Here is a 25462-nt window from a genome sequence, read left to right as displayed (position 1 = left end):
GCTAATTATAACATTCTAGTTTGATTTAATATCTTTTTATATTCCATTGTAACTGAAGAGCGGCAACAAAAGAGCAGAAGTGCTGTTGCGGATCATTATTTAATCACTTGGGGTCTTGTTGTGGAGTGTAATGATCCGAAACATGTTGTGGTGCTGGGTCTGTCAGTCTACCACCAACCTGCTCCATCTCTCCCACATTCATCACATTAGTCTGTCTGACTTCCAACCAGGACCAGAGGCAAGGGGAACAAAGAGCATACACTCAGCATACAGGAAATGTGTCTGTAATGGTAAAATACCATGCAAAAGCTGTTAAAAATTGTTGATGGGTAAAATCTTTTGGAATATAGATGTAGGGATGCTGTTCAGATCAATTGGGGAAAGTCAGCAACTCACTAAAATAGTGATGCTTTTGCAGGGGGAAAAGTTGAAGGGCAGGACTTGAACCAGGGAAGTGCAGAGCCTAGAAAATGTAGAGTTTCTCAGGAGTGAACAGTCTGCACTTCTAATTGAGATGTGCACAGCTGCATACACATTGTCTGTTCAATCGGATTGGTGATTTATGAAATATTGATAATATGAGAAACAAAGATGATCAAAGCCTGACATCAAATTAGGAAGACTGTTTTCCAAAGATCTAAAGCTGACATCTTTAACTAATAAAGATCCACAGCAGGACTAGTTTGTATTTCCAGGACTATGGAAGCACTAAAACAAAGCATACAAAATCACAGCTATTCATTGTGACAGAGGAAGCAACAATATTATTTGAGAGCGTCATGACTCATGAATGTGTGTTCAGTGATCTAATTGCTCTTACTATAGATCCGACCCAGACATAAACCTCATCGATCCCCCAAACCCTAAACCTAACCTAGGCTAACCCCATGCTCAGCCGGCCACTTCCCCATGTCTCGTTCCGAGCCCAACCCACTCTCTGGCTGCCTGCTCATAGAGATAAAAACATTATTGAAAAGAGTTAGACAGCTATGGCCCAAAAAACAACAAACAAACATCTTTATGGAGACAAATCCTGCTTTGACAAGACTATAGCGTCAAATGTAAAATGGATCATCAGATTGGGAGTGAGCACCTCTCACCCCCAATCTCAGTTGTGATGTTCTATTGTGGGCATGTCTGATTTTCTCCATTTCATAAGTGAAATACAATCTTGATTCTAAGGAAGGTGGGAGTGAAACATAAGCAGTGAGGCAGATTGTACTGTATTCATTCCCATTCCGGGGGGAATGCTGGGTTTTTGCTCATCACCTCCCACATTCATCCTCCTCCACCTATTCCAACCCACACAATCAACTTTGTATTTTAAATAAAACCAATTGCCCTGGCAACACACACATGGCTGCAGAAGCATCTATTTTCAAATGATTTTTTTGAGGAAAATAAAGCAACACAGTACACACTTTGCTGTTAAACTGCACTCTGCTGGTATAAACCTTATTTTCCATGAGCTTGAATGTGTTCCACCCACAAAGATCTTGGACTCAACAAAGATCTTGGACTAGAGGCTTCAGTCAAGAACACAAAACCCCCTGCTACATCCAAGTAAAACTCAAAGGAATCTTATATGGCTATAGGGGGAGATACGTCCATGGGCAGAGTAAGACAATCTTGGGAGGACAAGATAAGTTAAGAACTTTTGAGGAGAGTGAGAGAAAAGGAGGAAAGGAGAGGTGAACAGGAAGGAAGGTCAGATCGATACCTCTTCCTGACAGGAAAGGGGAAGCCGGAGTGAGAGGAGAAGAAGTGGGATGTCTTGTGTCTGACGTCCATGGCCTCGCTGTCTGAGTGTGGGCTGGTGGGACTGACGGTAAGAGGACAGGGTAGAGGAGTGGATGGAGGAAAAGAGGGCAGAAGGAAGGGCAGACGGAAGGAAGGAGAGAGAACAGGAACAATTCAGGGGTGTTTTACTTCAATAACATGCCCAAAAAATTGCACTTTTCTTTTTATATACATTTAAACTGATCTGTGATTAGGGAAAGGATGACAAAGAAGCCGGGAATCTTCAGAGCCAGCAGCAGGAATAGTTAATAAATGGTACAAGATCAGTTAAGCCAATGAATTGGTTCTGAAAAAAAGGATGTTTATGCTAGTATGCAAATAATGTAACAGTTAGGATGCGCATCGTCTTAAATTTCCTTTGATGATTTGATACATTGCCAAGAGTCTAAGGTGGCATTCATCTATGACAAATTGCCTCCAACACAGTGCTGCTATCCCCCCCCCCCCCCCAGCCTGTCTTTCTAGACTACAGGGATCCAAAATGGCCTTTTATTAGGAATTATATTTCAAGCCCTGGCCAGCAGCATGAGAGAACATGGCAAAAATAACATGGCCTCTACTTTGAAAGCATCAAAAGATAGTCTGTAGAAGACGTGCCAATAGACCACAGAGACAGGGAGAGGCTACACTCCCCACACGCCCTCAGAGATAGTCCCACCATGTTTACTTTGGAGGGGGAACGTGTGGGTCGGGTTAGGATCTGCCTCTGCCATGTTTGAACTCCATGAACCTGTTGCCACACCTCGTCTTCATCTAACTCTCCTTAAATCCCTAAATGGATGGGGGACAGGGTCCTGAGCTAAAGTGTAGAGAAGAGAGACTTCCACTAAGGTGAAGTTACTGTAGAACAGTAACAAGGGTATTACTTGAATAACTTGGTTGACTCTTTCTGTGTGCATTACTTATGTCATTCACAAAAGGCTACAAAATGTGGAGGAGATTTACTGTGGAAAATTACGGAAATATCCACACCTGGCACACAGACATCCTTCTTCTAAAAATATTAACATACAGTACCTCCTGAGTGGCGCAGTGGTCTAAGGCACTGCATCGGTGCTAACTGTGCCACTAGAGATCCTGGTTCGAATCCAGGCTCTGTCGCAGCCGGCCGCGACCGGGAGACTCATGGGCGGCGCACAATTGGCCCAGCGCCGTCCAGGGATGTAGCTCAGTTGATAGAGCATGGCGTTTGCAACGCCAGGGTTGTGGGTTCGTATGTATTCACTAACTGTAAGTCGCTCTGGATAAGAGCGTCTGCTAAATGACTAAAATGTAAATGTGTGGAGCTGCATGTATTTTCCAAACTGTTAGCAATGTAGGGAACACTTTGTATTGTTCAGCCACGAACAGACAATGGCTGGGCTTCTTTCTTTGTTAAGTTGATGCATGTACTGTAGTAAGGCTTACAGTAACAGTATTTCAACCTGGATCTTCTCCCCTGTTCTCCACAGTTATGTGCTATGAGGTGGAAGGTTTCTAATGTCACTCTGAATTCAGGTGAGTATGGCCCTTCTCCTTCCTAGGGTGATTATGAAGACAGTCCAGTGGTTAGAACTTAAATGATTAATAGATTTAAATGGGTGGGGGTTAATGGGCGAGCATGGCCTCTGCATTCCTCCATGCCGCCTCAGTAATAATTCAGCAGGGCAAAATCAGCACGGTCCCGTGAGGAGCGTACAGTTTTATTGTGTTATAGCATGCATGTCCAAACACAGACTCAACCCACGGTTTACTCAGCCTTTATTTTAGTGTCCTGGACCTGGGGCATGCCAGTCGGATTATTACTACACTATTTCAGCCTGTCAAAACAGCACCGCTGGAAACCACTTTAAAACAGACTGGTTCACAGAAAATGACCTGGAAGCTATTCACTGTTATAACCCCCATAAAGCTCCAATGGAGCTGCCCCATCCTTTATCTAGTGCACTAAACTGATCTCCAACAGAAATTCCCATTAGAAGCTGTGAGCAGCAGCTGCTTCTCTTACCTGGGACCCGGTGAGGGGGGAGGAGAAGAGGAGGAGGATGGGAAGGCAAACTTGCGAGATGCCTCCGGGAATTCACCAGAAGAATCAACCAGATCAGGCATCCCTGGTGAGGTGCTCACCGTCTCCGTGACGACCAGCTCCGGGTCCAGGATGAAGAGCTCGTCTTGGGATATCTCAGTCACATAGTTTAGGTGTTCCTGTTATGGAGAGAGAAACCATAATCACTTATGTACAGATCATAATGGCCATTGAACATGTTACTTGTTTATTTTGCTTTTGTTATAGGTGTTCCATTACTCTGCATAATCAATGTATTCAGTGGTGTAAACTACTTAAGTAAAAATACTTTAAAGTACTACTTAAATAGTTTTTTTGGGTATCTGTACTTTACTATTTATATTTTGTCAACTTTTCCTTTTACTCCACTACATTCCTAAAGAAAATAATGTACTTTTTACTCCATACATTTTCTCTGACACTTAAAAGTACTCGTTACATTTTGAATGCTTAGCAGGACAGGAAAATGGTCCAATTCATGCACTTATCAAGAGAACATCCCTGGTCATCCCTACTGCCTCTGATCTGGAGGACTCACTAAACACAAATGCTTTGTTTTGTAAATTATGTGTGAGTGTTGGAGTGTGCCCCTGTCTTTCAGTAAATAAAAAAAACTATAAAAGTATGCCGTCTGGTTTGCTTAATAAGGAATTTCAAACTATTTATACTTTTACTTTTGATACTTAAGTATATTTAAAACGAAATACTTATTTTACTGGGTGACTCACTTTTACTTGAGTCATTTTTTATTAAGGTATCTTTACTTTTACTGAAGTATGACAATTGGGTACTTTTCCATCACTGAACGTATTATTATATATAAATGGCACACACTCACCTGAGCACGATCAATTCTGTAAAATCGATCTGCAGTTGTGGCTAGAAGGAAAACAAGAAGGAAAAATCTATTTATAAATAGTATGAGATTTATAGAGAGTAAATAATATGAACATAGGCTTGTACACAACCTCACAAACACACACACACACACACACACACACACACACACACACACAGTGTTCTAATGAGGCCAGAGAGGGCTGGGAACTGTGCAGGAGCTTAATCAAAGCGTTGACCTGATTAAACCAGCTCCGAAGCACACCGTGCCTTTGCCACATGTTGTTAAATGAAGGAAAAGATGGATAACCTGTATAATAAACAGAACAAGTAGGAGCAAAGGGTCACATAATTGGCCCAGTGACTTGGGGACATTACAAGGAGAGTCAAAGGGTTGTGGTAGTGGGTGTAATTCTAGATGAGACGAAATTAGAAAGATTTACTAAACATGTCATTAGACAATGACCGCTGGACAAACCCTACTGCAAATCAAGGAAGTTATGAGAAACCCATTGACTTTTCAAAAGACGCATTCAGTTTACAGGGTGTTGGGGGACTGTACCGAACATCTCACACTGTTGCCAGCCAACTAGCTACAAACAGATTCACAGGAGACAGGATATGATCATATATATAATAATAATATAATATGCCATTTAGCAGACGCTTTTATCCAAAGCGACTTACAGTCATGCGTGCATACATTTTTGTGTATGGGTGGTCCCGGGGATCGAACCCACTACCCTGACGTTACAAGCGCCGTATTTATATGTAAATATAATTGTATGTGCTCTTCAAAGGAAAATCAAACACACTCTTTTGAGATTCATGAGTATGGACAATACTACATCTCAGCGTAGAAACTTAGAGGAAGTAGTGAGTGAAAAAAAACAACTTTACTTTCTACAGATGATCATTTCCATCCAGTCAGCAGAAATTCCACTAAACTAACTCTGTCTCCCCCCTCTCCCCTCCATCCACCCCCCAGCCCTGTTCTGTTGGACTGTACCAGTAATTAAGCTTCACGCTGCTAGTCTGTCTGAGGAAGTGGGAAAGAGCTCTTCCCTAGCCCAGTGGGAGCAGAATCAAAGGAGGTGTGCGCTGGAATTAAGGAGATGTGCAACGCTTCTTCCCCTACATCTAAGATGCCAAGAAAAAGACCCCTCTGTCTTCCACAGATGCTGCAAATTGAATTTCTGCCAGCTTCACTGAGCAGAATAATCCAACTCTTATTTTTTAATAAACTGTATGCTTAAGAATATCACACAGACAAGCATGAAGTTTGCCCAGAAGATTCCTTTAGTTTCTTAAGGTCTTTAAGGGCAGGTGTGTGTACTGTATGTTTCTCAGCTTCTCCTACATATCCAGATGTTTTTTCTTCTACCTTATCATAATGTATCAAAAAGTATGATGTGGTTCTCCCGTCGTACTAATTAAATCATCAGTCAAATCAGAACGCAGCTGGAATTCACTTGCTATGCTTCTAATCAAGAATTAGCCATGCTGTTTTGTGGAGAGAGAAACATTTATAATTTCTCCACACGAGACCTTTACAACAGTCTTTTTTTGGACTGAGCCTTTAAGATCTGGGCTGCTTTATTACCCGTGAATAGAAGCTAATCTGTGCTGATTTCAACGGAGCAGCTATGGGATTTAATTAAGCTTTGAAAAGCTACAGAAAATTTGGCTGGAGATTCTAACACCCTCCTTTCTCTACCAACTATCACTAGTTAGTAAGTGAATTAACTTAGCATTCAAACAATGATACCCTTCAGAGATCAGCTATCATATCAGTCTAGTGTGAGGAGATGGAAGATTGTGAGTTTCACTGCTGGTGGAGTGACTGATGAGCAGCAAGAGTACATCATATATGTAAACTGTGTTATGCATAGCAATGTATAGCTATTCCTAGCAATGCACATAACATGTAATTCATAATACTGTCAGTGGAATAAACAATGCCTTGATAAAACTGGATATATGTAAAGGGCCATAGATTCATAAGAGACATGCAGAATCACTGACATTCTTACAGTACTACAGATTATTTACAGAAATATTATAAACTGTATGCTTAAGAAGATCTCACAGACAAGCATGAAGTCTGCCTAGAATATTCATTTTCTGCTATGCAACAGAGAGCAGAAACATTCAAAGCAAATCAGTGACATTATTATCGAGTTGATTTTTGTATCTTTGCACCAGAGCTGTTGATCTAAATGAATGTTAATGTGGAGCTCGGTTTAATTGAATTGGCAGATCCTATTTCACACAGAAACACAGCACAGCTGCGTTAAATTATGTTCTGTAGGTTGCTCTACCTATCTTCAATTCTTCTAAACAATAATCTAAAACAAATGTTTAAATTATCCTCAAAACTTGTGTTTTGAACATTTAGAACTCAATTTATGCTGTGTATATTTGCTTGTAATGTAAATGTCAATCCTTATCCTGCAGAAGAATGGCACTGATGCGCTAACCGTAAGGTCCTAAAATGGCACTGATGCGCTAATCGTAAGGTCCTAAAATGGCACTGATGCGCTAATCGTAAGGTCCTAAAATGGCACTGATGCGCTAATCGTAAGATCCTAAAATGGCACTGATGCGCTAATCGTAAGGTCCTAAAAATGGCACTGATGCGCTAATCGTAAGGTCCTAAAATGGCACTGATGCGCTAATCGTAAGGTCCTAAAATGGCACTGATGCGCTAATCGTAAGGTCCTAAAATGGCACTGATGCGCTAATCGTAAGGTCCTAAAATGGCACTGTTCTATCATATTATGTCTACCTTGACAAAACATGAAATTCTATGGTGAATGAACCAAGAAAACAGTGACCTGTAAGAGTCAGAAGCTCCCACTTGCAATGATCAGATTATATGAAGCGCTCTCTCTTCAGCGTTGAAGATAGACAGGGGACTAAAAGAGGAGGCACAAGAGGAATACTACACTGTAGAAAGTGTAAGGAATAAATAGCAGCGCTCCTTATAAGAAGTGGTACTTACAGTCCAAGAAGCACCACTTTGGCGAAAGCTTCTGCGAGGAAAGGGTCTTTGATTTAGCTCCATCATCCTCCTGAGAAAGAAATGGGACCAATGAGATTAGTTCCACAACAGCCTGCTCTATACACTAAACATAAATGAGACTGGAAGGGCTTGACTCTGTTTTGTCCAACTTACTGGTCCATTGAAAAACGGAGGACTCAAATAATAAAAACCTTTTCTGCTGGATGTAGGGCAAGATTTAAAAGGCCCTGAGTCTTGTGTTCAGACATAGGCTTTTTGAAATGAAAAGTACTTTTCTAGGCAGTGAGTTCACTGAAAGGGCCCAGCATATTAACCCCTCCCCTACTCTTTCATATACAGTTCCATGAGTTTAGGAGGGCAGGTGTTTTCCCCCATGTGAGCCTCAGTCACAGAATCCTTGGACCAAAGACCTTACAATCCCTTCTTTGGTCACTGTTCTGTGCATTGGCTGAACTGTACTTAATCCAAGCTTTTCCAAAGGTACCATAGTCCAGTGACCTTATGCAATGAGATACATTGACATAATCCTCTTCAGAACTTGATCTTGAAGGTAAGTCGATGTTTAGAGGAAAATGGGCTGAGGCAAGTCACAAAAGGAAATTTGTCTATTCAATGTTCAGACTGAAACAGACCTGTTGGAATGTGATGACAACAACAGAAGTCATTTCTAGGGCCATGAGTTTCTCCTGACCACATGCCTTGGCCAGGAAAACTCCAGGCCCTAGTTATAGGCTAAAACTAGGGCTGAGGGTTTTTCCTGATCAGTTTAACTGTGGTCAGGAAAACCTACTACTGATTTCCCATCTAAAGGTAAACTTGACCAGTCCATCTAACTTCCAAGGGGATCAGGAGGATAGCAGTGTACAGAATGTTATGATGCATGCACTAAGGAACTATGCTGAAAGAGCATGCTTAGCTTAGGGCACAAATACTGGATACCACCTACAAGAAAAACACACCCACACAAACAAAGAAAATCGTGTACACAAGGTAGCCAATCTAATCAACACCAGACTTTTCTGGGTCTCGAACAGGGAACCCAAAACATGCAACCACCAAACGAGACAGTATCAACTAGTCCACTAACTAGTCTAGGTCATAGTGCTCGCTTATACTCAGCAAAAGTATTACTAATTGTAATAACATAGCCAAAGCAACGTTAACTGCAGCAGTTTCTTAAACATTGGATGCTTGCTGCATACAAAAATCACAGGCAAACATATTCCTGATTACACTCACAATCACAAACACACAACACTAAAGTACACATACAAACACATCTAAACCATGCTTAGGGGCACCGAGGAACAAGGAGAAAAACTCTTCCCAGAGGAACAAATTTGGGTTGGTTTGCATAGGGGAACAGGGCCACTACAGAAAGACAAGAGGAAAAAGAGTCTCCTGAGTACAGCCTTTATTATCCAGACACTCACATTATGCAGCTGGTTTGGCTAAGCTGTGGATGGGGATATAAAAGGTGGGCCAGGGTAGCTGGGAGGAGTGTGTGGTTATCACTGGAGACAGACAGTCTCAGCATCTACCCGCACCTCTCGCTCTCTGGGTATGCAGAGCTCGCTCTCTCTTAGAGCTTGTGGTGAAATCACTTTGTAAAAGCACTAGATATTCGAATATTGATGCAACACACCCTTGACTGACTGCACAGTTGATTTGTTTTTAAGCCAACAAGGAACTACTGGATGTGAGAAGTATATTTGTGCTCTAGATTATTTTCTTGGAGACAAAAAAAAGAAATGGAAGAGTTGATCAAACACACAATTCCAAGTAAACACCTAATGAAACTATGAGAATTGTGGCTGCAGCGCTGTCTTTGTACTGTATGTGTTTTACGGTTATGCACAGGGAGGGACAGGTTTGACAAGTGTTTTCTTCAGATTTAAGCATCACATACTCAAACAGTGTGTCCTCATAAAAATAACATGGTTATAAAAGGCCTCATCCTTGTTTTTGAATTAGATTATATTTTATGGTTATTAGTTTGCTCCGTCTGTGTTTGTTCCGTCTGTGAAAATCGCTCCGGGTAAGAGCGTCTGCTAAATGACTAAATTGTAAATGTAATCTGTGATCTAAAAGTCCTTTTTGATAAGGGGAATGTTTCCTTTTCAGACTTGTTCCTTTCCATGCCACAGACTCCATGTCCTGTCTCGTTTTACCAACCTGGAGCACCAGTCGTTTGAAGGAGGGATGAATGGAGATGAAGTCCTGTGGAATAGCCCCAAAAACACTGTAATCCCACAAATGGAGACTCTCCTTCCTGTCTAATGCCCCTACCCAAAGTAAATCACCACATGCGGATAGGAAAATAAACATCTAGTCTTGAAGTTACTATAATGACTGGTTTTGGATTGCATTATGGGTTGAATGTAGTGGGAGAAACATTTCCCCCCCCTCAATTTATGCCGTCTTGCTGTATGCTATGAGTCCTACTTACCAATAATACATGTCTTTGGGAGTAATATATAATGAAAGTGGATGATTACACATATTACAGAAGCAATTACCATTCTGCAACAGTATTTTAGTCATCATGCCTCCATTAGTGGCAGACAAAATCAAAATATAATTTAAGCCTTTTCTTATGACATGAGCTGATGAAAACAGCAACAAGACAACATATTGTTTGAGAATCCCAAATAAGGGACAGCCATTGAGGGATAGTGGTTAAAAATAAGGAGATATATAATGATTGCAAAGCGGTGATGCCGCTAATTGGCAACACATTTCATGCACTATTTATTTCAATGGGTTTTGAACCAAAAGGGACAGCGATGGGGCTAGAGGGGCAAAGATGTCATGTTTTGGCAAAATCTCAGTCTACCCCATTCACAAACAACCACACATGCAATCCTTTCCCATCCTAAAGACAGGTTAGGGCTTGTCTGTCGAGATGAGCCATCATATACCAGCCTGCGAGTAATTGCTCTTGACATCAGCAAGTTCCTCCCTCCTCTTCTAACCTCCTCTCTTCCGTCATCTCTTGCATTCTCACAAATTCATCACAATGCTTTCCCAATCCTCCCATGGTATTAGCTCAGTCCTACCCCCTCTGTCTTCTTCTACTCTCTGCCTGTATTGTCCTCCATCACAGACATTTCTGAGTCCTCCCTTAGTATTAGTTACCTCACAGCCACTGTCTTCATATGCTCTCTGCCTCTCATGTCCTCCATCCCTTCTGTCCTTCTTTTACCCAGAGTTCCATCCCCTCATCAACCCACACTCTCTCCTCTGTCCCCTTCTCGCTGTCCCCCCCTTCTTCCTTCATTTCTCACCTCTTGGAGCCTCTCGATGTGGGAGCGGCATGTTTCCAGGTCACTGTCTCCCGGGACAACGATGAGGCCCAGTGGGATAGCTGTAGGGAAAGATGATGAGACAACATAACATTTAACAACATGCTGTTAAACACTGCTGCAAGCGCCCAGGGATCGAAGCATGAAAAACCATTCTACAGCTAGGTCCACAGGTAGCTCATAGACACAAGCTACAAGACACAGACTAACTGATTGTGTCCATTTATCAACTCGAACCAGAAAGGTTTGGGGGAAGTTCATTTTGTTGGCAATAGATCAAGGATATATTTAGACTTGGGCTTCCTGGATGCCTTGTATTTCATAGAGTGCCACGCAAAGTCCAATGCACTTAGTGAACTCAAACCCCTTTGAAACGGCTGTCAAAGTAGGTGAAGTGTGTAAACCAAATAGCAATACAAAACAATAACAGAGGAAGAATTCTCTAAATGTGATGTCTGCAAGAGGAAAAACTGTCCGGGGACATGTTTGTCATTAGTTCCAATGCCCATTGATTTGTGCTAGACAAAAGACAGGCAATTAGGCCTAAAGTACAACTGGGCAGCAGGTGAGAGAGCAGATACACTGTGTATCAGTGAGTGCATCAAAACCACATTATGTGATCATGAAAGTCCAGGCCATTCACAGGGCCTTCTTTTGCGGTCAGAACAGAACAGAAGTGAATGACTCGTGGACTATCAGGCTGAGATTTGTGAATTGAAAAAGTGGCTCTCTGAGGAGCAGCAAGTTTCACAGGCGGAGAGAGAGAAAAGCAGGCAGATTTCTCCACTGAGGAATGTGCTGTTGCCTAGCAACCTTGGAACAGTCTGTCTCTAATTCAATTCAGCTTCTTTCTCTTCTTTCTTTTTTTCTTTCTCTTTTGCTGTCCTCACTCTGCAACAGCATAGTTGTCTAAGCTCTTTATAGGTGTCAGGCAACTGAGACAACTGCCTGACTGGTAGCAGCCACATGCTATATCTTTGGATCAGAGACGAGAGAATAGAGTATTAACCTCAGCTATGACAGCTAACATCACTTGTACCTCAAGATCCATGTGAAACATCAGGGACCGAATTTGATTCAGTGTTAGCCAGAGGGAGTCTGAGTGTGATATCTAGAATGAATCTAAACAATGTGCAAATCACAGAATGATTGTTCACTTTCATGTGTTCGCTCCCATTTACATCTATGAGTAGCCTATCAAAAACAGCCTTGGAATTCTCTTGTATGTCAGCAAGCATGAGGGTGCATTAGGTACAAAGTATGTTATTGGACCACTGTATGACAGTTTAATATGGACATTGAGTTTATTTATAAAATCAGTTAAAATTTACTTCAGGTTTAAAAGCATATCTTCTTTTCTTTTAGTTGCATGTTCTGACATCTAGTGGTGGAAAACAAAGAATAAACTACTTTCAGCATTCCGTGAACCGAATGGTAGGTACTGTAAGAAAACTGTTGGACCTCCACCAATTATGCCTGAGTATCAAAACCTACAGGGAGATTTTATGTCCGGTATTATAATTGCTAGCCTCGTACGACCATCCGGAAATCTTGCGAGCTTACATTCTATTTCACTACACAAATTCCACAGCGGTCATCAGGATGGTAATACGAGGCTATATAATTGCAAAAGTTCAGTAAGAACCTAATACATTCATCATACTTTCTTATTTCACATACTTCTTTGGAGATATCCAACAACAAGGTCGGTCCATAGCAGCTGGGTTTTGTTTCATCAGAGACAAAAACAGCATCACTTGCATATCCCAGTTACATAACTTGGGGCCAGTAATTGTTGCAGTTTTGTTTGGAGAGGATAATCATATACAACTTCAAGGACAACAGCCTTCACAAGTCCAGCCCAAACAAATGCTGCCCACTGTTTTTTGAGACGAAACAAACAAACATTGTTTTTGGGAGGAGAGCATTAACTAATAGTCTGTCTGGAACAGTAGGTTTGTGCATGAGGATACGAATGTGATAACAATTAAGAGTGGGGGGTGGCTCTAGCTGTGTTATGGGAGGTTATTACCGTGTCTTCCTAGCACACAGGTGCTGCAGGAGGCTGTAAAACACAGAACCACTGACAGAGCCCCTCTGGGGCCCCAGGGCATCCATTAGAGACAGTAATGGACAGCTACCTCATTATCGCCTCACAGTCACACACTTGATATCTAGCCCAAGTCACATGCAGGGAGGCCCACACTGCATGATAAACTCATAGCAATCGAGTGGCCTGACGGGGATTGGAGAAGGGTATCAGGGTGGACAGATAGCAAAACCTGGAGCCAATGTCCGCCCCCTCCTCCCTCTCAAGGAGGAGCCAGAAAGAGAGAAAATGAAAGAGTTCCATCTCTGTGGGGTTTCTACTAAGTACCATATAAATCAAAAGGGACTTCCTTTCCCTTTGTAATTAGTGAGGCTAGTTAGGGCGATCAAGAGCCTGGTGTGTTCTTCCACATTACATTTATTTGTGCTAACCTATGTTTGACAGTGACAGAGTCTATGTAGTCGCTGTGTAGATTTAAAGTCCATGTTAGCATTTCACCCACGAGAAGTAATATCAACACTCTTGCTGACAGTACACCAAGGGGCCGATTCAGACTTAGGAAATGTATGCCTTTCCTGTGCATGCCTTTCCTACGCACTTCTCAGTAGTTGGTATTCAGACTTACCTTATGCAGGTGCATAACTGGCTTTGCAGGAAAGGTTCCCTTCGCACGCTGAATACATTTAATTAAACTGCTGGAAACCATCCCACTTGCTAGCCAACCGTTTTTCTCGTGGAATTTTCATTCAGTAGGGTTTTCAGTACATCTATCCTAAGCCATCCCTTTAAATATAGTGTACCTTTTAGTTTGAATTTTGTCAACAGACTTACTAGAATATAAATATATGCATACTCATCTGTTTCAGCACAGATTGGTAGATTTTAAAATAATCTGATCTTGTAGATTACTTAGATTTAGGAAAGTATTTATGAATCCTAAAAAAACAGGGTTGGAGAACCTTTACGCACAAAATAAAGAAAACGGTAATTTGATTCATTCTGGAAATTGCCACATTCAGTTCTTCAACCCACGGTAACGTTGGAAGATTAGTGTACATAGAATTATAATAGGGAGAATAGTAGGCTATACCCTCTTCTATTGCCTGCACTAACCATGGAACTGTGTGACGACATGGCCAAGTATTGCGCCATACGTCAGGTTCAAATTGTTACGGCTTGGTCTGCGCGCCGCTCCATAATGATTTAATTTGCCTTTTGTTACTAATGATCCTCACCAACAACCACACGGCCTTGATGGCGTTTACAGAGAAAGCAAATGAAGGTAATCAAAACAATGTAATTAAATAGAATGATAATGTAGACTATACTAACTGAAGGGAACTAAGAGTAAATTGGCAGTTGAATATGTGTGGTTATTAGGCCTACTGATGGTCGATACTGATAGTGGCTAATATTTAACATGATGGAAATAATTAAGACATTAGAGCGTGCCCATCCCTGCAAGTTAAAAGGCCGTATAATTTAAATTCTGTATAATGCCACAGCATTTCATCAACTTTACTGTGGGAAAGTTGATATGATTCATTTTGCTGTATGACTGGTTTCACATTTGTCTCCAGCGATTATAAGGTAAAATAGTTCTAAAACAAGTGTCATTTACAATTCCCTTATCCAAACAGATTAATCATTTACCTAGCTCTTATCAAGTTGTCAATTACAGTGCATGGAGAATGGTATTATTTCTATTGGAAAAAATTAAGTAGATGCTTTTTCCACTTGGAACCGGTAGAACCGTATTCATGGTTTCCTCCCGTGTAGGTGTTGGAATTATTAGGGAATTAAGTCAAGGTCAGAATATGCCGTATCTGTAGACACACCTCCGCCTCACCTTAATTTATTCAATCTCCACCCCAAACAAATTCAAGGTCAGAATACATGTAGAGAGACAAGTGCATAAAAAGGGAATTACACTATTAACTCAGGTTGGAATCAGCCCCTAAAATGGTACAAGGACATATGTAGTATATCTACTACAGAGTTCTACATCACTGAAAACACCTCTGGCTCTCAGTAACATTCCTGCATGAAGCAGTACTCAAGGGCCTGCTGCATTCCTCCTTGAACAGGCTGGCTGACACCTGAGGGATGATGAAGTTACAGTGCATTAGACAGAGATGGAATACTCACAGGCTTCTTTGAGTTTCTCCTTGTCGTAATGCAGGGACTCATAGTCGTGCATGCTAATACGGTTCACCCGGATCCTTAACCTCTCCGGGAAGGGCTGCTGGCTGAGGAAGACAACAGAAATATAGTCAGTTGGGTATCATCTCTCAAAAATTTAAATTACACTGAACAAAAATATAAACGCAACATGCAACAATTTCAAAGATTTTATTGAGTTACAGTTCATATAAGGAAATCAGTCAATTGAAATAAATGTATTAGGCCTGAATCTATGGATTTCACATGACTGGGAATACAGATATGCATCTGTTGTTCACAGATACCTTTATAAAAAAAAGTATGGGCGTGGGTCAGAAAACCAGTCAGTATCTGGTGTGACCACCACATGCCTCATGCAGTGCGACACATCTCCTTCGCATAGAATTGATCAGGCTGTTGATTGTGGCCTGTGGAATGTTGTCCGACACCTCTTCAATGGCTGTGCGCAGTTGCTGGATATTGGTGGGAACTGGAACACACTGTTGTACACGTCGATCCATAGCATGCTCCATAGGTGACATGTCTGTTGAGTAAGCAGGCCATGGAAGAACTGGGACATTTTCAGCTTCCAGGAATTGTGTACAGATCCGTGCGACATGGGACAGTGCATTATCAGGCTGAAACATGAGGTGATGGTGGTGGATGAATGGCACGACAATGGGCCTCAGGATCTCGTAACGGTATCTCTGTGCATTCAAATTGCCATCAATAAAATGCAATTGTCTTTGTTGTGCGTAGCTTATGACTTCCCATACCAGAACCCCACCGCCACCACGGGGCACTCTGTTCACAACATTGACATCAGCAAACCGCTCGCCCACACATCGCCATACACATATACCAATGGGGCGGCGCACAATTGGCCCAGCGTCGTCCAGGGTAGGGGAGGGAATGGCCGGCAGGGAGGTAGCTCAGTTGGTAGAGCATGGCGTTTGCAACGCCAGGGTTGTGGGTTCGATTCCCATGGGGTATGAAAATTAAAAAGAATAATGTAAATGTAAGTCGCTCTGGATAAGAGCGTCTGCTAAATGACGTAAATGTAAATGTAAAATACACGCTACGCTGTCTACCATCTGCCCGGTACAGTTGAAACCGGGATTCATCTGTGAATTGCACACTTCTCTACCATGCCAGTGGCCATTGAAGGTGAGCATTTGCCCACTGAAGTCGGTTACAATGCCGAACTGCAGTCAGGTCAAGACCCTGGTCAGGACGACGAGCACGTAGATGAGCTTCCCTGAGACGGTTTCTGAAAGTTTGTGCAGAAATTATTTGGTTGTGGAAACCCACAATTTCATCAGCTGTCCGGGTGGCTGGTCTCAGACGATCCCGCAGATGAAGAAGCCGGATGTGGAGGTCCTGGGCTGGTGTGGTTACACGTGGTCTGTGGTTGTGAGGCCGGTTGGACTTACTGCCAAATTCTCTAAAATCACGTTGGAGGTGGCTTATGGTAGAGAAATGAACATTAAATTATCTGGTAACAGCTCTGATGGACATTCCTGCCATCAGCTTGCCAATTGCATGTTCCCTCAAAACTTGAGATACCTGTGGCATTGGGTTGTGTGACAAAACTGCACATGTTAGAGTGGCCTTTTATTGTCCCCAGCACAAGGTGCACCTGTGTAATGATCATGCTGTTTAATCAGCTTCTTGATCTGCCACACCTGTCAGGTGGATGGATTATTATGGCAAAGGAAAAATGCTCACTAACAGGGACGTAAACAAATGTGTGCACAACATTTTAGAAATAAGCTTTTTGTGCATATGGAAAATTTCTGGGATATTTTATTTCAGCTCATGAAACATGGGACCAACACTTTACATGTTGCGTTTATATTTTTTTTCAGTGTACATATTTGTAGGAACAAACAACCAAAGCATGTCAAATTGACACATAACAAATATTATTCATAACCTATGCTTGATTTCAGTACACCATTATACTGTATAGTATCCGTTACTTTCCTTATTAATTTCTAACTAGTTGGGAGTTGGAATCATCTCGGCTGAGAGGTAAAAAAAAATGTTTAACGAAAGACTGTCACCCGGGAAGAGCATTAATGCAAGCTGATGACAGGGGATCAACCTCTAACCACAACAATCTGACAACCTGGGCTCACATGCACAGCAGCCTGAGAGAAGCCCAAGGTGTTCAACGCAGCTTTCCCCCTTCTGTTTGTCATTGTGATGGCTTCTAGGATGATTATATATATATTCATGAAAAAGGTTGTGATATGTGACCTGTTCGCAGTGTGTGGGAGACCCAAAAACAATGTTGTGACTATAGCTTACCATTCTATTCAAGGACAATAGACACCTGACAACAACACATGTTGTATTTGTTCCTTACTGGAGTATGTTGGAAAACAGTTGGGAGAACAGTTTGATCTAATGTTGGGGTATGATCTCAAACGATGTAAGAAGTGTAGAAGTGAATACAGCTGGGTTGTTTGTTTGAATTCCAGGCTCATTTGCATCTTATCATTCTTACTTTCTGTCCAAATGCCTGGTGTTTTGCTTCACAGAAGGTTGGGCCATTCTAACCAACTTTGCAAAAAGGAAGAATGGTATCATGAATAAGGTTTGGATGACCACGACTTAATCTCAGCTAAAACAGGCTTCTGTAAACACAATCATTGAATTAGTCCCCCCCCTGGACATTTCAATCCTTTAAATGGAGGATTCATAATTCCCCCTGCCAGCAAGTCAATACATTGTCGCGAGACTCACAGTAGAATCAACAAAGTATGAAATTAGCAAAAACCTTACAACAGGATTTAAAAAGATAATGCAATTACCATGAAAGTAAATAGGGCTGTTCATTCTGATAACACATCTTCGATTTTCAGCCTGTAGACAGACAGACTGATATGACTAAGATGACTGATAGAGAGAAAAGGAAGATGGTTGCAAAGCCATGATGACTTTGATGAATGTTGTTGAATGTCTTTTTTGTTTGTTTTCCCTCATTGGCTTGGATTATTTTACATGCACAAGTCTTTGTCAGCACTTCAGCCTCCCCTGCAAATGAATCCCACCTTGTCTGGCCTGTCAGTCTCCCACACCTGCGTGCCACTTAAATCACACAGCAAGAAATTGAAGAGCGACCTTCGGCTCGGTCGAGGACACTCGAATGCATTACAATAACTTCCAACTTCCCAAGCACCGCATGACAACAGAGGCAACCTACCGACAGTGCAAAGATTAAACAAAGTACTGCATAGAAAGTCACCATAGTTGGATTGATGTTCGGAGTCTGACTGGACCCATTCTGGTCTCTTTTTATAAACTCAGTTGTAAATAAGCGTTCCCTGTATTACTTACTCGTTGAGCAGCGGTATAGAAGTCCTCCTCTTGGCCTTTTGCACCATGTTGGCTTGGTTCCTCAGGGAGATACGGATGGTGGAGGGGGCTAGCTTGCATGGCTCCCCATCTACCTGCATGGGGATGGACTTGTAGGTGGTGAGGGTCACCTCTCTGCACTGGTTCAGCCGCTCACCATGACCTCCGACCTGCAGTGTTGCCTACAGCACCAGGGAGGACGAGACGGTCATCCATCAGAGCAAGGCTATGACTAGGAGAAATGTAAAGAAACTGACTCATCCATTTCATTAATCTACTAACTTGTGTTCTAACACATAGACAAATTCAAGTTGATAGGTGAATACCAGAGAGGTCATGGTGAAGCCGATAACTTCAATGCAGCCGTCGTCGTGCCGTTGTGGCTCAAAGTCATGGTGCTCGCTTGGGTTGCCCCATGGCATGGTACCAGCACAGTATCTAGTACACACACACACACACGCATTATTATGTGCCTAACTTGGCCTACAGCCTACATTACAACAGTGACAAAATGGTAACATGTCATATATAACCCCTTTTCCCATTGAGGAACATAGTCAGAGTAGCTGTGGCTGCTAACCTGGGAATGTTGAGGAACACCAGACACTGCAGCTTCAGATCCTGAACCTTTGAGGTGAGGTCGGTGCCGTCGCACTAATGAGAGGAGACAGACAGGTGACTCCATTACTGTACACATACGGACTCAGATCATTCCCGGAAGAGTTCTCACATGTTCCCTTTAAAGATGTACCCTTTGAAAGGTGCCACATTCTGACTGACTGAGAAGAAGAACACATTTTTGAGTCTAATGAGATGTACAGGGTAGGTTGTAAGGATCACAAGCTCAGAATGGAGTCCAGGCTCTCAAACTGGGGTCAATTTCTATTTCTGAGGAACTATCTTTACTATGAAGTGGGGAAATTCCTGTTAACGTATTTAGATTTGAACTTGAACCCTTTGTGGAATGACGTCACACAATCTGAGCTGCAGCCAAGGTCCATGTAATGGTCAGTAGAACTCACCACGACCTTGATGTGTTTGGCTAGGTCTTTGGAGCTGCCCATGAAGAAGTCTGAGAAGGCCGTCTGGTTAGAAGGAACACCAGAGAATCAAACTTGTAGATGATCAATACAAAATAATGACACAACTAAAGCTATGGCCAAATACCACAATTACTATCACTAATAATGGTAAAAGTGATGATACTGGTGAGAAAATATGAATGTATTAGTTATTTTCTCTTGTTTAGAAAACACAACTGTACCCACCCCTGCATAGAACATCTTGTTCCGAAAGCGGCTGTTGAATTTCTCAGGGTTGGCCTCTGCGGAGCGTTGGTTATAGAAAGCATGATAGGGAGTGAGTAATGTGACACAATGACAGAGTAGATACACACAACATAATTTGTTACTATCGATGTGAGCCGTCTATGGAAAGCACAGATTTATCGCCAACAATGACATTACATGGGTAGTCAACGTTAATAGATCAATCTGAAATACAACCTCGAGACTCGTGGAATTCTAGTGTCACGTGTGCATCGAAGCCGAGGCTGAAGTAGTTGTTGAAGACGTCGAGGGGGAGCTGTGGAAAAGAAAACCCGTACAGAAATGTGTTAATCCCAGATGTAATATCACCAAAACATCAGAAATCACAATGTAAAATGTTGACATTTCAACACAAAACCGGAGTATGCTGCTGAGCCCAACTCCATCCTCAGTCCTATGGTCTTAGTGCCCCAGACTACCATCACTGCCATAAACATTTTTGAATAATAATACATCATGTTTGAGGTCGCAGAGCAGGATTGTGCTTCTAGTTGATAATCTCTCTTTACTTTTAGAACTAACTAACCATTAAATAATGTAAAGGTCACTGAGGTATTTTGGTGTGTGATCAGCCATGACCCTGTTTACAATAAACAAATTATATTGTGACATTGTAGAGAGGTTAATCCTCTGGGGCTCAATGAAAACTCATCACAGTCAAAACCTGATTTACGATGTTATTACCAACACACCGTCTGATAGGTCAAGTGCTAGCACTAAGTTAACATTTGATCAATCCTCATTCTCTGCATCACCCATCCACACACACCACACCGTCTACAGTACAGGATCTGGGACGAGGGGTGAGAGGGGGTTTGTTCACCTTGTCTGTCTGCTGCTCATCCCTCTCCTCTGCCCCAGCATCCTGGTTGGGCTCCACTATTAGATTCCACCGGTCGAGCTGGACGATGTTCCCATCCTCGACATGAGACAGGATCTTAGACACCGGCTCATCTGTGTAACCCTGGAGAGGGGAGGGATAGAGAAGGACAACGCCAAGAGATTTAACACAGCGCATTGTAGAAAGTAGCTAGTTCCTCCTGAGATATATCAATTCTTCAAGACATTTTTCAAGAAATAATAAGGGGTTATTGTCATGATTCTGGTGCACCTGCATTGTCCAACGACTATGGAAAAGCATATCTTTGAGGTTATTCACTGAGTGTACAAAACACTTGGAACACCTGCTCTTTCCATGACATAGACTGACCAGGTGAATCCAGGTGAAAGCTATGATCCCTTATTGATGTCACTTGTTAAATCCACTTCAATCAGTGTAGATGAAGGGGAGGAGACAGTTTAAAGAAGGATTTTTAAGCCTTGAGACAATTGAGACATGGATTGTGTATGGGTGCCATTCAGAGGGCACACATAGACCGGTTTGAGTGTGTCAAGAACTGCAACGCTGCTGTTTTTTTACGCTCAACAGTTTCCAGTGTGTATCAAGAATGGTCCACCACCCAAAGGACATCCAGCCAACTTGACACAACTGTGGGAAGCATTGGTGTCAACATGGGCCAGCATCCCTGTGGAACGCTTTCGACACCTTGTAGAGTCCATGCCCCGACGTATTGAGGCTGTTCTGAGGGCAAAAGGGGGGGGGGGGGGGGGGGGGGGGGGCTGTTCCTAATGTTTTGTACACTCAGTGTAAATATTGTCCAGATACTCACACCACCCCAGTTGAGGGTCCTGGCCAGGTCATTGCCTGTCCCCAGAGGCAGGATGGATACTGCAGGCTGGGGGTTCAGCTGGAGCTGGTCCAGAGCAGACAGGATCCAGCCCACCTACACACAGACCATACAACAGTCATGTTATCAATACATCATGTGATGTGCCCTTCAACACCATGTCTAACATTGTTATTGTCTTTACTTGAGGAATAAATGTTTGAACAGCTTAACAAACTGTACCTGCAGCATAGTGTGTGTTGCTGTTCAATCATTTAGATAACCATCAAAGTTCAGGGCTTAGATCACTAAGATGGGGTCAAATGCCTTTAAGGGCAAACGCCAGACACTGTGTGCTGTTATTTTAATGATCACAAAGTAAAGTTTGCTGCTAAAATAGTTCAAGAATGTCTGTGTGTTGCTTAAAAATACCTTTGGCATTGCTGTTGTCCAACAAGCCTGTTTCCACTCACCGTGCCATCACCTCCGCATGCCAGTATCCTCAGGTTATGCACCTTACGGTACATTTCTAACCTTGGAGAGACAGAGCAAGAGACAAAATCAACTTCTAGTTTTCTGTCACAGTCAGTCCACAGTATCAAGCCTGTTAATGAAGGTCTCCCACACTCAGTTAATCAGCAGCATCACAGTGAAGGGAGCCCTACACCCCAAAAGGCTCCTGGGCAGATTGAATAATAGCACAGGGTCTCCATAGCAAGAACAAATAGAAAATCAAAATTATACTTGGAAATAGAACGACTTCTTTTGGTTCAGATATATTAGATCTAATGAGAAGAAGCTCTGCGTCAGTGAGCACAGAGTAATGGAAGAGCTCCAAGACTTATACATATGATTTTGATTTTTAAGGGCCAGAGTCAGTAAAAAGTCTGAATTAGTACAAAGTTTGCACCTGCTATTTTGGAAAACTTACCCATCCTTGGGCCCTCCCAGACTCAGGTCAAATACTTGGCGGGGGTTGAGGTACCACATGAACGACTGGATAATCTTGGCTCCCTGAAAATGAGTAGGAGTACAATTACTACCAATTCATCATCATCATCATAATAAATAAGTATTTGATTAACTGACTAGTATATGATTGAGTGATCCAGCCAAATGTGTGAGGTATGAGATGCCCTGACTGGACTGCTGAAAGACTCTTTAAGATGCAGACAGTGTTTCATCTCACAGAAGGCTTATAGACCAGTCAGGATTACACCTAAGACTGGTGTTGGCCTCGGTCCACTGGGCCTGCACTGACAGCTCCAGCACAGGCTGCACGGCTCACCTGATTTCCCCCACTCTTTGGGTTGACAAACACCAACAGCGGCTTCATGAGCTGAGAGGGAATGGGTCTAACTATGAAGGGCTTCCAGCGCGCCTCCTGCACAAAGAGGAAGGGAGAGAGCAGAGGAAATAAAGGGATGCATTTAGAGAGGTGAAAGATGACTGATGTACAGTGTTGGTTTCCTAAGGGAAGAGCATTAAGCTCTTACTGCTTTTACTGATGGTTTGTTATAAACTATCGTGTCAGACTCATATAACATTATGCCAAAGTAACTAACTAAAATTAAATGGCATAGAGCTGATGTTGCGTTGATACTTCCTACTCTCTATGAGATATAGTAAGCCAAAGAGTATATAGCTAACACTGTGCACAGATGCATAGATCAATACGGTCTCCATAACCGTGGCTTTGGGGTGGGGTGATCTGGGGAGTTGGGGTAGGATGGTACCTTGGACTGGCTCCGCCTGAGGCGCTTTAAAGCGCCTTGTCTTTGGAGGGCTGGCTAACCAATGCAAGGCCAGACAAGAGAGATAATTATTTCTGTACATGCACTTGTCATGTAAATGCATTAAAGCCATGGTATTGGACACTGGATGTCGCCAGGAAGTATGTATTGACAAGCACATCCTATGTCCCTGGCTGGGTTGTGTCAGCAGTGATTTGATAAGGGCGAAGACTGTCTACATCGATAATACCTTGTCATCAGTTTGACATTGCCCTTTTAGCTACTATTTCATGTATTTTTATTTAAATGTTAAACCAATTGAACAGTGCACAACAGATGCAGTATAATGGGAATGATGCCCCTCAGGCTAATCAACAAAGGATGTTTTAGTTACGTACGTCTCTTCACAATACAAAACGGTAGGAAAGGCCATTTGTGATAGATGATGTAACAATTCAAACTCACCTCTCCCTTTTTGCTGGACTTGCGCTTAAACGAGGTCCGTTTTTTCTTTTTACTTGACTTTAGTGAGGTCTGAAAGAATAACACGAGGATTAAATGGCACATTGGTATTCCATTTATATAAGGAACAGCATTTGATCAACTATAAATAATACACTGTAATTTATCATAACTGCTGAACGCATGGCTTACAGCTCAAACTAATGGATGACTGCTACCCTCTGTTGGCTTCTCAGTGCAATGGCACCACAAAGTATTTGGGGAAGCATGCCATTGTAAATTGTAAACTCACATGGTGGCAGTGATTATTTGAATACTTGGAAGTGTATGTGATTATGGGGGCGGCAGGTAGCGTAGCGGTTAGAGTGTTGGGCCAGTAACCAAAAGGTCGCTGGTTCAAATACCCGAGCCGACAAGGTAAAAAATCTCTGTGACCTTGAGCAAGGCACTTAACGTTAATTTGCTCCAGGGTCACTGTACTACTATGGCTGACTCTGTAAAACAACACATTTTACTGCACCTATCCGGTCTATGTGACAATAAAACACTTTTTTTGTATATATATATATATATTTTTTTAACCTGAGGTCTGCGGAGCCGGATGATCCAGGTAGGGGGTACGATGACAGAGGCATGAGCACCCAGTGAGCAGGGCTCCTCGATCTGCTGCAGCATGAAGCATGACACCTTGTTGTGATACTACAGTAGGGAGAGAGGAAAGGATGGCAGCAGTGACGTCAAACACCAACACATCATTCATTTAAAACACTCAACGCAGACCCTCACACAACTGTCTCACATAAACATAAAACTTACATACACCATTACAGAGGGTGAAGACAGCTACTGTACACACTCACACAATACATCAGTGATCACATTCATCCATACTCATTGGAAGTGTTTTCATTCAACACAGACACCCACACAAATGTCTCAAATAAGCATAAAGCATCCATACACACATCATTCTCAATTCATAGTTTATGAGGCACAGCAGCACTAAGACCATACAGAGGTAGACATCAGAATTGTATCACTCTTTTGTTGCTGAGAAATTCAAAATGCAGATGAGCTTCATGATTTACATAAATTCCCTGAAAACAGGCAATAGCACACAGTTATATTCACAGTATTGCACTTTTCATGTAGCCTAATTTTGGCCAGCTAATATTATTATTAGTAGTAGTAGTAGCAGATTTTATTGGTTTCTCACAGTCAGACTGAATTTACAATTGACCAATTTACAATCATAATATCAACCATATATAATTATCAAATAGAGCCCCACAGTGGAGGTGTCATAATACCCATAAAACCTAGCGGTCAAACAGGGAAATGGTTCCAATCGTTTTTCCACCATTCATTTTTCCCCATCGGGGATTTTAGAAACACTTAAAATAAGGGCTGTGTTTCGTGTAGGCTTACCCTGGCATGAAGTTTGGATAAACATGCAAATCTCTCTCAGACAAGGTGACGTTGCTGCAGGATTATGTTGCTGCGACAATACTGGTCAAATTAAGATCCTACACCTGTACAGTACAATCAACCTTACAACTTACTGCCTGTTTACACCACGAACAGCTGATGGCCACAATCTCTTTGCTATGAAAGGCAAACTTCTGCTGGAAACCCTGTAGAGAAATGAATCAGATCTAAGAGGTAATGTACCCTCAAGAATAACA

At 42.2% G+C, this 25462-nt stretch overlaps 1 protein-coding gene across 1 annotated transcript in view; it reads right to left on the bottom strand.

Annotated features, from left to right (window-relative positions):
- Window positions 1-1647: 1647 nt before the first annotated feature.
- The window catches only part of LOC311117678 (diacylglycerol kinase zeta-like), a gene marked incomplete at its 3' end in the record, with an annotated part of 35302 nt that continues 11487 nt past the window's right edge, over window positions 1648-25462 (bottom strand). Inside the window, exons 8-27 of the mRNA XM_084192609.1 lie at window positions 25340-25411; window positions 24360-24476; window positions 23781-23849; window positions 22871-22966; window positions 22514-22596; window positions 22056-22116; window positions 21586-21699; window positions 20739-20879; window positions 20093-20171; window positions 19856-19911; window positions 19610-19672; window positions 19168-19241; window positions 18914-19025; window positions 18570-18769; window positions 15210-15310; window positions 10994-11073; window positions 7686-7755; window positions 4683-4723; window positions 3788-3984; window positions 1648-1822 (exon numbers count right to left, since the gene is read on the bottom strand). Of these exons, the coding sequence (XP_084048735.1) occupies window positions 1648-1822; window positions 3788-3984; window positions 4683-4723; window positions 7686-7755; window positions 10994-11073; window positions 15210-15310; window positions 18570-18769; window positions 18914-19025; window positions 19168-19241; window positions 19610-19672; window positions 19856-19911; window positions 20093-20171; window positions 20739-20879; window positions 21586-21699; window positions 22056-22116; window positions 22514-22596; window positions 22871-22966; window positions 23781-23849; window positions 24360-24476; window positions 25340-25411 (2001 nt within the window). The remainder of the gene's footprint in view (window positions 1823-3787; window positions 3985-4682; window positions 4724-7685; window positions 7756-10993; window positions 11074-15209; window positions 15311-18569; window positions 18770-18913; window positions 19026-19167; window positions 19242-19609; window positions 19673-19855; window positions 19912-20092; window positions 20172-20738; window positions 20880-21585; window positions 21700-22055; window positions 22117-22513; window positions 22597-22870; window positions 22967-23780; window positions 23850-24359; window positions 24477-25339; window positions 25412-25462) is intronic.

This window comes from Coregonus lavaretus, assembly GCF_964263955.1.
Source record: "Coregonus lavaretus genome assembly, contig: HAP1_SCAFFOLD_4447, whole genome shotgun sequence".
Taxonomy (NCBI): Eukaryota; Metazoa; Chordata; class Actinopteri; order Salmoniformes; family Salmonidae; genus Coregonus; species Coregonus lavaretus.
This window is presented reverse-complemented; position numbering and strand designations above follow the sequence as displayed.